This window comes from Furipterus horrens, unplaced genomic scaffold (assembly GCF_987537825.1).
Source record: "Furipterus horrens unplaced genomic scaffold, mFurHor1.1.pri manual_scaffold_7, whole genome shotgun sequence".
NCBI classification, from domain to species: domain Eukaryota; kingdom Metazoa; phylum Chordata; class Mammalia; order Chiroptera; family Furipteridae; genus Furipterus; species Furipterus horrens.
This window is the reverse complement of record NW_028327177.1, coordinates 85888827-85901428: the sequence shown is the minus strand read 5'-3', so window position 1 is coordinate 85901428 and position 12602 is coordinate 85888827. Positions and strand designations below refer to the sequence as shown.

Sequence of the window (12602 nt, the reverse complement as noted above, 5' to 3'; positions counted from 1 at the left end):
GCAAAAAATACTACGAGAAAAAGTAATTCATATATGAAGACATCGTCGGCAGCCGTCCGTCTCGAGAGACGATGGTGTAGCTTCTTAAGAGTCTATCTGCACCGCCGAGAATGGCTGTGCAGTCCGACTCGGGAGTGACACGGCATCTGTCTCCTCCCGTGTTGAATTGACATCTTGCGATGATGCTGGAGTGTCCTCTCCAGTGGAGCTGAAGCTACAGAGCCTGGGCAGGGTGATATGGAGGGTCTGCTGTTGCCCATGCAGCAGACCCCCCCTCTCTTCGCAGCTGAAGGGTCCAAGGGAAAGACGGAGTCGATACAGCTTGGCTTCAGGTGCGCCGCAGGAGTTGCCGGTGTTGACTACAACGTCAAACCGCCTTAGGGACTCCGGCTCCGGATTTTCTGTCGGGGTTTACTCCCTTAGCCTTTCCCCAGAAGAGGTATGCCGCAAGGCAGCGGAGGTTTTTTGGAGTCAGAGTTTTCCTTCTCTGATGTACCCTGACTGGAAGATCGAACCAGCGACACTTAGCTCGCAGGCCGACGCTCAATCCACTGAGCTAAACCAGCCAGGGCCAATTCCAGATATGAAGACAATCGAATCAATAAAGTGATAGGCAAAAAAACCTCTAACAGACCAGGACAAAAGGATGTGTTTATGAGACTTGTGACCTTGGGTAAGTCAAAAATATGGACTTCTTAGTATCTCTGTTTTCTCAACTACAAAATTGAGACTCAAGTAAGTATTAAGACATATAATCCATTAAAGCATGTAGAATAGTGCGGGCCACACAATGCATGCTCAACAAATGTTAGCCACTGTGAGTATCATTTAGAAATCAGATTAAAGACAAAAAAGATGTTCTGAAATCTTAAGTAAAAAAGGATATTTTTAGATGGCAGCTTCTTCCACTTGGTTTATAGGTAATTTGGCCCACAGCATAGCACACTGGAATCAGATTTGGGATCAAGACAGCCCTACTTCCTACTAGCTGTGTGACTTTGGACAACCTCTCTGAGCTATAATTTTCTCAACTGTAAAATAAGGATAATAATACCTACCCTGTAGTGTTAATGAATGGATTACATATGACAATGCATGGAATGTGTGTAGCACAGAGCCCTCATATGCACATAATATGAGTCAAACCAATGATGACTTTAATTATTATCTTAGATTTTTCAGCCTTTATGATCATATTCTTTGGACCCCAACTCAGAAGTGACAGTACGTTTTAGTGGGGGTGATGGACAGAGTCCCCAGTCCCTAAAGGAGACTAAACTATGGTAATCCCAAGGTCAGTCCAATAGGCACAGGCAATTTAAATGCATCTATAGGAACCCTTAGCTTTGATCAGCTCTAATATTCCAAAGAAATAGCTAAAAGCAAGATTTTTATGTGTGGTATTAAAACTATCTCATCCACCACCTCTACAACCTCCCCAAAAGAAAGAAACAAACCATGGGATCTTGGCCTGGCTCTTGGTCCCTGATGACAAGTGCCATGGAGCTACAAAATAACTGGATGCTACTATCCTCATTCCTTTTTAAACTATATTTTCTTATTATGAAACTATTATAGAATCATGGCAAGAATGGAAGAATATAAAATATAAAAGTAAAGATTGCCTATGTTCCTGCCAACCAGAAATAATCTTATTAACATTTTCATGCATATTGCTTCAGATATTTTTCTTTACGCACATGTACCCACATACACTTATTTTTAAAAAATGAGATCATACCATATACACTGAATCATCACTGCCCAGTCACTTAATATACATATTTCTCTGTTTGTTAACATACATCTATGCCATCATTTTTATGACTGTATAGGAATCCACCCAAAGCACACCTCATAAATTATTGATATATTCCCATAGTGATAGACATTAAGTTGTTTCCAGCATTTTTCTGCAATAACACTGTATTGAGTATTCTCCCATAAATACCTTTACACAATTGTCTAATTATTGCCTTAAAAGTGGCATTGATGGGCCTTAAGAACCAAAAACCATTGGCCTTGCTGAGATGGGAGGGTGAGAGAGGTATTTTAGTAACAGAAAAACACTGTCTTTTATGTCCAGGCAAACAAAACAATCTTTCCTGTTGGCCCACTCCCCTGCCTTTCTCTCACTTACCTACGGGGAAACATGTCTATCTCATTGATAAGAACAAGTAAATTCCCTTGTGAAAAATTCAGGGTCAAATAGAAAGTGTCTATGTGCTAGAACTTGGGGTTTCATCTAGAAATGCAATGTGACATGTGATGGGATGGGCAGAAAGTGGCTTACAAAAGCAACACACTCTCCTGAATGGATCCCACAGGCCTGCCACTCAGCCTCCCACTCATACCCAATGATGGCAAAACAGAGAAGGCACAGGAAGGGCAGCCACTGGGCCAAGAGAAACTTTCAAGAAATAAAATTTTCAAATGCTGCATTATGTGTAGAGTAAATAAGCAGACAGAAAGGGCTCTCAATCCTGCCACTGGCTAGCAGGGGACCTTGGACAAGCCCCATAATCCCTTTGTGACCAGGTTACCAAGAAACTCTAAGCTTAATCACAGGAGCCTGGTTAGCTTTAGTTTTTGGTATTTTGAGTTTTCCTTCCCTTGCTATAGTGTTTTGCTTTCTACTTTCATGATCATTTTTTAAAAATCTGCCATTCAGAGACTGTTTACTATTTCTAAACACTGTTCTAGGAGCCCTCATTATTTCGTACTCGCTTAGTTATGATTATACCCTTGGGAGGTATATGCTATTCTTCATTTATACTCTGAATGTGCTTGAGGTCACATAAATAACTGGCATGAAGATGATTCCCAGTTTTACGGTTTTATCCTCATGGCACAGAGGAGTTACTCAATAAACAGTTCATGGCTAAATGAGTAAATGCACACATGAATGCGTAAATTAAGTTGTAGATGTCTTTCTAAACCCATGAAGTTTTTTCACTATATAAGACTTTCTATACATATTTTTTAACATGTTACTCAGAATCTTTTTATTTTTAATTAGACATATGTGAAGAATCAGAAATGAGTAAGACTTATGTTCTATCTGTAGGCAGTAGTGTAAGAACCACACTGCCCTGCCCTGGACACACTCCCCTGATCCAGAAACTAAAAGGTTACACATAGCTCAGCAGGAGGTCCCCAGCATCTGTTCCAAGGCTTGAGCTATCTTACATTCTGATGGGTTGGTGTTGAACATATAGGTTATCACTCCTGGAAATAGGTAACTTAACAACCGAAGACTACAGTTTGCTCATTTATATAGAATTAGGATGGTGGCTTAGAGCTGACTGCTAAGGTTTCCTCCAGCTCAAATATTCTATCATCTAGGGCAAAGCAAACAACAAGCTATGGACAGTGGTCAGTACCTTAAATCTAACTTTAGCAGGGACTCTTGTTTAGCTGAACATCTGGATTACCTGGAGCACTTAACTAAACCCACTGATTCTCTATCCATCTCTCTAGACTGTTATTATTATTTTTTTTTTATAGACTACATTTGTATAAGGGTACTTCTAAAATCTCTTGATTACTAGTCACTGCTCTTGGGGTGGGGCGTGGTGGGAATGGGAAACCCTGAAGCTAACTGGATTGATATTTACAAAGAGGATGTTTTCCTCTCTGGCCAGAAGGTCTTCTCCACTCCCACCCCCCACCTATTTTCACTCCCTGTGCAAAGCCTACCTGGTTTCTGAGGTTTCCATGACCTGCTGCTTCATCTCTCTAATGGTTTCTGGTAAACTGTGCCATGTTCCAAAGTTCTTTCCAGCTATTGTGAGCCCCCTGCATCTGGACTAAGAGAAGGGAAACAGGAGCAGCTGAAGGAGAGAAACCAGAGGAGCAGAGCCCAGCAGCAACCTTTGCAAGAGCCACTGGGATGAAGGAAGGGCCTGCTACACTAGTTACTAAACAAGCTAAAATCAGAAGGAAAAGTAAAAGTTGGCATTTGTGATTTGGAATGTGGCACTTAAAGGCCCCAATACCAATAAAGACAAGAGCCCAAATAAGCTTTTTTTAAAAAGTAAGGCATCTTCTGCTGTCTTCAATCTTCACCTTTTCAGATTCCCTTTTCTTTGTGTTTTTAATAAGATTTGACAATGACTTGTCCTCTAGTCCAGAAAAATCAATGTAATGACCATTGACTTGGGTAATTAATTAAAAAAATAAACCTTGAGGATATTTTGAATGATGTTATTCTCTCTCTTTTTCACACACACACACATACATACCACACCTGCAGAGAGAAAATGAATCATGGAACAAGACAGGTAAACATGGGTTTTCATTATAGTCTAGCTGTGAGATCTTAAGTTGCTTCATTTCTGAAAGCTTCAACTCCTTTACCAGGTCTAATGGAGGAAAGAATGCTACCCATCCTACAGGCTGTGGTAAGGATTAAGTGAAGCAGTGTAGGCAGAGTGCTTTGCCCAATGCCAGTAGAGAATAGGACCACAATAAATGGTAGTTCTTTAAAATGGTGGTTTTCTGTGACTTCAGGGCAGAAGAAAATCACAAAGTGCCATTGTTCAATAAATTGATCAATAAAAATATTACTTGAGTATCTTTTGAACATATATCAGTAAGATAAGAAGGGAGAAATCATATATTTCCTTTCTATCACATGCTATATTCTTGTGTGTATGTAGATATGTGTATGTCTGTGTATACTTATACACACGTAAAAATATGCACCTGCTAATTCATATTTGGGAAGTCAAAAAGCAAATGTCGACATTCTTACCAGCACGGTCAACAAAATGTGATAAATGTCTTCCTATTGAACTTGCTAGCCGCTGGCAGTCTTGGCACCACGTAAGCTGCTGCTGGCAGTCTTGGCACCACGTAAGCTGCTGCCACCATTGTTTCTAAGTACACTCCTCACTCATCCTCCCTCTGCCACCCTTTGGCTCTTTAGACAGTCTAACATACAGAATACTTCAGTTATAGTGTACCTAGCCCTGGCAGTATGAACAGGGCACTGGATGGTATTAAGCCAAAAGTCCTACAGTGCTATGCCTTATGATGATACTCCCTATGACTTGGCTTCTCCAGATTATAGACAGCCAATGTTTTTGCATTAAAGGATTCACTTTAGAAATAATAAATCCAGGAGGGAATAGGACACTACCCTGTCATAGTGGGAGAAACCGATACAGAGATGAGATGAAACAAGTGATTGTTCGGAAAGCATTTTAGGAAACTACCTGTCGGTCATGAATTTTGGCCTTATTTGGATATGCCAGAAAGACCCTGAGAAGACATTTAATACAGAGAAGCAAGTTTTAAAAATAAAAAGTAGGGAGAAAGATAGTTATATATATAATAAGCTATCACTGCAGAGAAAGTAACCAGACTTCAAGGACAGTGAAGGTTCTTTTCAAGATTGCAGATTGAGTAGCATGGACAAACATAAGTTTTCCAGGGTGGCCAGAAGGACTGACACAGCTCTGACAATGGCCAAACATTGTCAGCATTAAGCCTCAAAGAATCTGGCCAGGATGGAAGGAAATCTAGCTGTAGACATAGATGCATCTGATAGAAACCTGACTGTGCAACCCAGATTTCCAGTCCCGTAGTTCCTGAAGCCACAGAACATGAGCTAAATTGAAGCTGACAGGAAAAACTCCAAGAAACACAGAGAAGTTTTGTGAGTTTCATTTGTAAGACTGTTTTGTAACTTTACATGGTAAAAAGATAAATAGAAAATAAGAAACATAAGCAATTGCTAATTGAAGATATGTCTATAATAGCCTAGGACATTACTAAAGCTTAATCATAAAAATTAGCAACTTCAACAAAAGAGGCAGCTCTGCCCATAGTGGGCTGGCAGTCACTGCTATTTGAGTTTGAATCCTGGTCTTGACACTTATTAGCTGTGCAACCCTGGACAAGTTACTAGGACTCTCTTTAGCTTTCACATCTGTGCAATGGGGATATACCTACCTCACTTGAAAATCAAATAAAAGACAATGTAAAATGGTAGTGCTCTGTAGCATGTGAAAGAGCTACATCTTTGTAGCAGGGCAATTAACCCATTTCACAGAGGCGGGCTCTCTGCTGAAGCAAGAAGCAAATACCTGAGGTGGCACATGCATGCCCTCCTGTCGAGGACTCCCTGTGGGGGATGCTGCGCCTGTAGATAACATGGGGTTTGTTTTGTTCCTCTTCATTTTCTTCTTCATCAATGGACAGTAGTGGTTCAATAAAATAATCCCCATCGTGGAACCGGAATGTGCCCAGCTGCAAAGGAGGAGATGGGAGGTTGATTTAATAAACAACGAAACATTTCAAAGTGGAGATGATGCCATTTTACCCAATCCCTTTGTCATGAGGACCGCTTAAACCTAAAATGCTGCTGACACATTTGGAGAAGCAGTTTATTTTCATTCTCTCCCACATCAGTACCTTATTCTTGATTTGACTCTATTGTACCTGCTATCCAAACATCTAAGAACTACTTCCTTGGTGCTCAAGTTCTAATCACATATTCCTTTCCCAAACTATTGAAAGAGAGTGTTTCTCTGTGTGAAGATAGCCTGGAAACTTAAAAGATGGGTGTGATCTCCAAGGGAAAACTTGACCCATGGAAGCCTTAGCATGAATTCAAGTTCAGGAAGCATATGTTGATGACAAGGCACTCAAGGTGGTGACACCTGTGACACTAGCAAATGAGTCTCTCACCAGCCCTTCCTTTTGCAATAGGGAGTGATTTTGGAGTTGGGTTGCCCTCGGTTCCAGTCTCAGCACTGCTACTTACCTGCCCACCTTGGGCAAGCTCCTTAAATGCTGAGATTGAGCTTCAATGTTCATCAATTAGGGATAAAAATACCTACTATAAAGGGTTACTTTGCAGATTAAGTGAGATAATGCATTTAAAGTGCTTAGCAAAGTGACACCTTGTAAGGGCTTGTAGTGGCTTTTACTGTTGTGGTGTTAGCCTTTGATCACTAGGATACAATTTGTGTTTGCCAATCATTCTAAGCACCTTGAATGAGGTAACCCCCTCTCCTTCCCTTCCCACATACCCACAAATTTTGCAAATGTTGCATGTCTCAAGGTGGAGCCACTCAAACCAAACATGACAAGAGCACAATAGTTCCCCAGGCCATACAATGTTTAAAGGAAGAAATCAGGCCCTTCTCTTATTCTCCGTTTTTCCTCTTCCTGCACTGGAAAAAGAAGACAGAGGAGGAGAAGGAGGAGGAGGAAGAAAAGGAAAAGGAGGAGGAAAAGCAGGAGGAGAGAGAGAGAGAGAGAGAGAGGGAGGGAGGGAGGGAAGGAGGGAGGGAGGGAGAGAGAGAGAGAGAGAGAGAGAGAGAGAGAGAGAGAGAGAGAGAGAGAGAGAGAGAGAGAGAGAGAAGAGAGAGAGAGAGAAAGAAAGGAGGAAGGAAAGAAGGAAGGAAGAAAGAGAAAGAAAGAAATCGAGTGGAGTCCTTTTACCTTCCCTTGGATACAAGGGAAATGATTGTCCTTAAAAGTAGCATCATCCAGAAATTTGTTAGAAATTCAAATAATCATGCTCCACCCCAAATCTGACCTACTGAATCAAAATATCAGAGTAGGGCCCAGAAACTAGAACTTTAATGAGAATTCCATGGTATTCTCAAGCATGATAAAGTCTGTGAAGCATTAAGTTAAGACACTGGTTCCCAAACCCAGCTAAGTGGCAAAATTGCCCAGGAAGTGTTTTAAAAATTCAGATTTAGGGCATTATCTATTATCTGCAAATTTGGAACTTCCAGGGGTAAAGCGTAGAATCTATACTTTAAAAAAAGTTCTCCGCAACTCTGGTGTGACGAGACTAAGCAACAGAGTAGCTGGTTTCCAGAGAACTGATTTAACAAATTTAATCTCACCCAGGCAGCTCTCTTTGTTTTCAATACACAACTCTGGTGTACTCTGAACACAGTGCAGGATGCATACTGTCATCTGTAAAACCTACTAGAGACATGCCATAAATACTGGGAAAGAAGCTGGGAGTTCATCTGGTGTGGATCTGGCACTTCTGTTAAAAAGGGAAACTGAGGCCCAGAGGGAGGAACTGATTAAGCCAAAGTTCCTATTTGGTGGTACAGAAGCAGCTAAATAGCACCAGAGCTGAATCTAGAACTCAGTTACCCTGACTTTAGTCCGGCGCCTTAAAAATAAAAAGAACTTTAAAATTCTCTTTAGGAATGTAGATTGGGAGTCTCTCTGAACCGTTAAGAGCAATGCCACAAAGACTGGTTGCGAACCCCAGTTCTGTCGCTTAGGAGCTGTGAGACCTCAAACAAGTCTCCAACTCTCAAAGCCCCAGTGTCCTAATCTGTAAAGTGAGTTGTTTAAAGATGGGGTTGTTGTGAAGATTTTGTATGTGATTAGAGGCCAAGGCACATAATAAGAGTTCAATAAATGGTATATATATAGTGCCTAATTAATTTTGTTGTTGATTTGCAAATAGCTGCTTTATCAATAAGTAATCCTTTCTTGGTCAAGGTGAACATTTATTCAAATATTGGGACTATGTACCTACAATATATAAAGCTCTAACACAGGAGAGAAATGAATTAATGTTGACCCTGCTGCCAAGGAGAAGGGGAACCAAAAACTATAATACAAGGGAGAGCATACTAAGAACCATAAGAGAAATACAGATACACATCTATTAAGGTGGGGAGGGAGACAAAACAGCAGTCTATAGGACCAGGAAGAGGTTTCCTGGGAAAGAAGATATGTAATTTACATTTCAAAAGAAGGGCATAATTTGAGCATGTGAAGCTGGATGAGATAAGCAAATAAATCCAAAGGCCCAAAGGCAATGAGATAGGATTAGGACAGGAGGGGAACTTAAAAAAAGAAGCAAAAGCAGACTGGCTGAAATACAGGACTTGTGGAGGAAAGCTTGAGAGACAGACCATCCTGGACATGTGGGTGTGAGTGGGGTGAGAAGGTATACTGTAAATGGTTTAATGTACCAGATGGAGTTTATAGCTGTTCACTGGGCAGTGAGGAGCTATGCAGAGTCAGTGAAAAGGGTAGTGATGTGATTTTGCACCCAGTTGTCATTAATCTGTTAGTGGCAGAGATAAGAGAGAAAAGACTGGAGGAAAACCAGATGGACATATTTCTTAGGCATTGGTCTTAACGGGAGAGCAGGAGAGAATTAAAGAGGGCTAGAATTGGGGTAGAGTTGCTCGAAAAACGTAAGACATATATCTGAGACGGAATTCAGGGAAACATACTTTACTGGTGAGGTGTGTGTATGGCGGTTGGGAGTGGGGCGGCGTATAACATGGCCCACTCTGAAGAGTGAAAGATTTTCTGGCACATTTCCTGGGAGGGCCACTAGGAGCTTCACGATTCTACTGATACAAAAATGGTAAGGGGAAGTCTTGAGGGGAAAGATAAATTCCAAAAGGAAGACAAAGGGGCGAGGGTTTGGGGTTAGATTAATCATTGAAGCGGGCATCTATTTAAGATGTATGCTAAACCCCTCCTCCCCAAAGAGGCAGACTGCAAATTAAATGCGATATAAATAGGGTTACAGGCACTAGGCATCTTTTCTGATGTTCTGGCCTCAGTTCCCTGAGTTAGCGAGTTACTGCCTAAAATTGCCAATAGAAATTAAGGTCCTGCGCAGCAAGATATTCATACAAGTCCTGGGGCCACTCAGCAGGGTGTTGGAGGCGGGGCGAGGGAGGAGTAAAGGCTGTTTACAAACTTGACGTAAAGACGAAGCTCTAACCAAGTTTCTGAAATTGGGGGTTACGGTCCTGGGATTTACAGTCGTTTTAATGCCCTTTGTTCCGGTACCTAACTTAACGCCTAACCCGGCCGGCTGTAACCTTTCGAAGAACAGGAGGATTCCTGGGTTCCGGTCCTACCTAGGTCTTGAGGCAGCGATGACTCACCGCAGCGCCCCCACCGCTTTCTCCAAACTGCCTTATCCATCCACTCCCAAACAATCTCAACAACGCGCCGCGGCTCCAAGCTCTGCTGGGGACCAAACGGGCTCATCCCCAAGCCCGCATTCCAGCAAGCTAAACCTACCCGCTCCCAGTCTCCAGGCTTGCCTAGCTCCCCATCTGACCCCAACGTTGAGCGGCGGAGGTGGATGCGACATCCAGACGGGGACCTCTCGCCCCACGAACAGCAGCGTGCGGAGGGGGCAGCCAAGCACCCTGGGTAAGTATCCATGCTCCCACTTTAAAAGGTGGCAGTGGGGAGTGTGGGTGTTAAGGGAAAGACTAACGCATCACCGGGGCGCCGTGCGCTGGGAGAGCATAACCGGGAAAGTTTCTGCGTCACATGCGCGTCGCAGCAACGCACAACGCTTGAGAAAGTCAAGGACTACTGTCACTTGGGCCGGAATCTTACTGCGGGTCCTCAGATGTCACGGGGGGAAAGGGCGGATGCTGTGTGGGACCTCTTGGAGGGCAAGTTGGGGGCGGTGGTAAGCAGGGGGTCGCGGTACCAGCTTGGATCCCCTGCTAAGTCTGTATTTTACTGCGCTGGGAGGTGGCCGCCCCGCCCTCTCGCTCTCCCTCTCTAGGGAAACCTGCGCCGCAGGCTCCCTTTTCCGATTCTCAGGAAAACCCAGTGGGTGACAGAAGCCCCAAAAGAACCGAAATCTCGTCGGGCCAGCCTCTCCAGACTCTCTCACTATATCTACTTCTCCGTGTCACCCCGCCAGCAGGGTGCAGAATCAGACTGCGCCACATCCCACTACCAGTTTCCACCCGAATTCAAAGCGTCCGGGGCAGGCTCCGCCCTCTTCCCCGCCCCTGGAGCTCTGGGCCCACCCTTCCATTCCGGAGACTGGACCTGTTCCCTGTCAATCCTTTTCAGCCTCAGGGTTCCTAGCGCGTGAAAAAAGGCAAGGAGAGGGCTCGAGGACTCTAGATTACGCACCGCCCTCTACGACACACAGGAGGAACTCCCCAGACCCAAGCCTGGGGATCCTTAGCCCACACCCCCAATTCAAGAATGCACCAATAAGGAGTCGTGTCCTCCCTGCACTCAGCTGCTCCAGGGCGGCCGAGTTTCCTTCAAACTCTCTTAAGTTTGTAAACCAATTCCAAGCCGCCACCCGGCGTCAGGCAAAGCGCAGCTGAGCCAGGTTAGGACCCTAGAAAACTCCCAAAATCCGAAACTCGCTCGAGCGCTTCTCTCGAGTGTAAGCGCAAGCTTTGGGATAGCCACCCAAAGAGCGGGACGCAAACGAGCTTCCAGCACTTACTTAAGGCCAGAGCGGAAACTCGCCTTAGTGAGTCTTAGGCTAGAAAGCAATTAAGTCTTCAAAAGCGGAGGGGAGGGGAGGAGTGGGGAGGGGCGCGTGCCCACTCACCATTCCTGAGCAGAGGCTGATGACCGCTGTGTGCTCGGACTTGGTATTGACATGGCCTTTGTAGAAACAGTGTTTGAGTTCTGCTTCTTCCTCGGAATAAAACGTTGTCTGGTTCTCCTCCGGCTCCCCGAGGAGGGTGACAGTGAACAGTGGAGCGATAAATCCGGCATGGGCGGTGAGGTTAAATAGAAACTGCTGGCCGAAGGCAGAGAGGCGGTAATGCGCCTGGGAGGAGGTAAAGGAGGAGGAAGAAGAGGAGGCGAAGGCAGGCCAGGGGTGAGAGGCAGAGTTAATGCTCCGTCGCCTTCTTTTGAAGTGCACGTTCGTGGGAAAGGGTTCTCCGAGAGCGTTCACTCGGATGGGAGACGCGATTTCGTATTCGCTCAGCGTCTCTAATAATTTCACTGCAAAGAGAAGCAAAGACACATAAACCAGTAATTCAGTTTTCCGCAAATTTTAAAATAAAGGTGAGGGCTTTGTCCTGAGTTATTTTCCAGTGGGTTTTCTTATGCCCATTTGAATCAACCCTTCCACCCTCAGTGGATAAACATTTGCTAGGAGCCAGAAAAAAAAAAATGAACAAGTCAAAATATATAAGGTAATTTCAGGTTCTGACAAATACCCTGAATAAAATAAAACATGCTCTAGCCGTTGCGTCCAGTTACTAAGTTACGGTAGTTTGGGGCACTGGCGCTGGGAAGGGGAGAAATCAGGCTTAAAGCAAAGGGTGCAGGGGATAAGTTCCTTTCACATTGTCACTCCAGAAATTGGCTGGGAATGACCTAAATAAGGGAGAGCCTACAAAGCGGGAAATAATTCTTTCTAGGAAAAGGAAAGAGGCTTCCGCTGCGGGGTGCCCGCTCCAGGGCGCGGAGGCTGAGAGGTGGCAAGGGGAGCGTAGGGGTCCCGGCCCGGAACCTTGTTACCTTGCCTCGGGTGCAGCCTTTCCTTGCGCACTGCCGCCGCCGCGGCGTCTGGGCTCGCCATCTCGGCCAGGTCCTGCACCAGGAGCGTTAGTAGTGTGGCCCAGGATACAAACTGCATGGTGCTCCTCACCCCTCCCCCGCTGCCTCCCCCTCCCCCTTCCTCCTGCCCTCTTTGGCTGCGGCGGCGACGTAAGGCAGCGGCCGCGTTGAGCGCTCGGAGACGGGCGCTCACCGCCAACGTTTGACTTTAGGAGTCGCTGAGGTCTCTCCGGGAGGGTCCCGTCTGCGCTCTGCTGAGCAACGCCGCCGCCTGCCGAGAGCTGAGCCGCTCGGGC

General features: G+C 44.7%; 1 protein-coding gene across 1 annotated transcript in view; it reads right to left on the bottom strand.

Moving 5' to 3' along the window:
• ADAMTS9 (ADAM metallopeptidase with thrombospondin type 1 motif 9) overlaps positions 1-12385 on the bottom strand; it is a 184945-nt gene extending 172560 nt beyond the window's left edge. Inside the window, exons 1-3 of the mRNA XM_090283884.1 lie at positions 12268-12385; positions 11342-11745; positions 6093-6255 (exon numbers count right to left, since the gene is read on the bottom strand). Of these exons, the coding sequence (XP_090140010.1) occupies positions 6093-6255; positions 11342-11745; positions 12268-12385 (685 nt within the window). The remainder of the gene's footprint in view (positions 1-6092; positions 6256-11341; positions 11746-12267) is intronic.
• Positions 12386-12602: the final 217 nt, after the last annotated feature.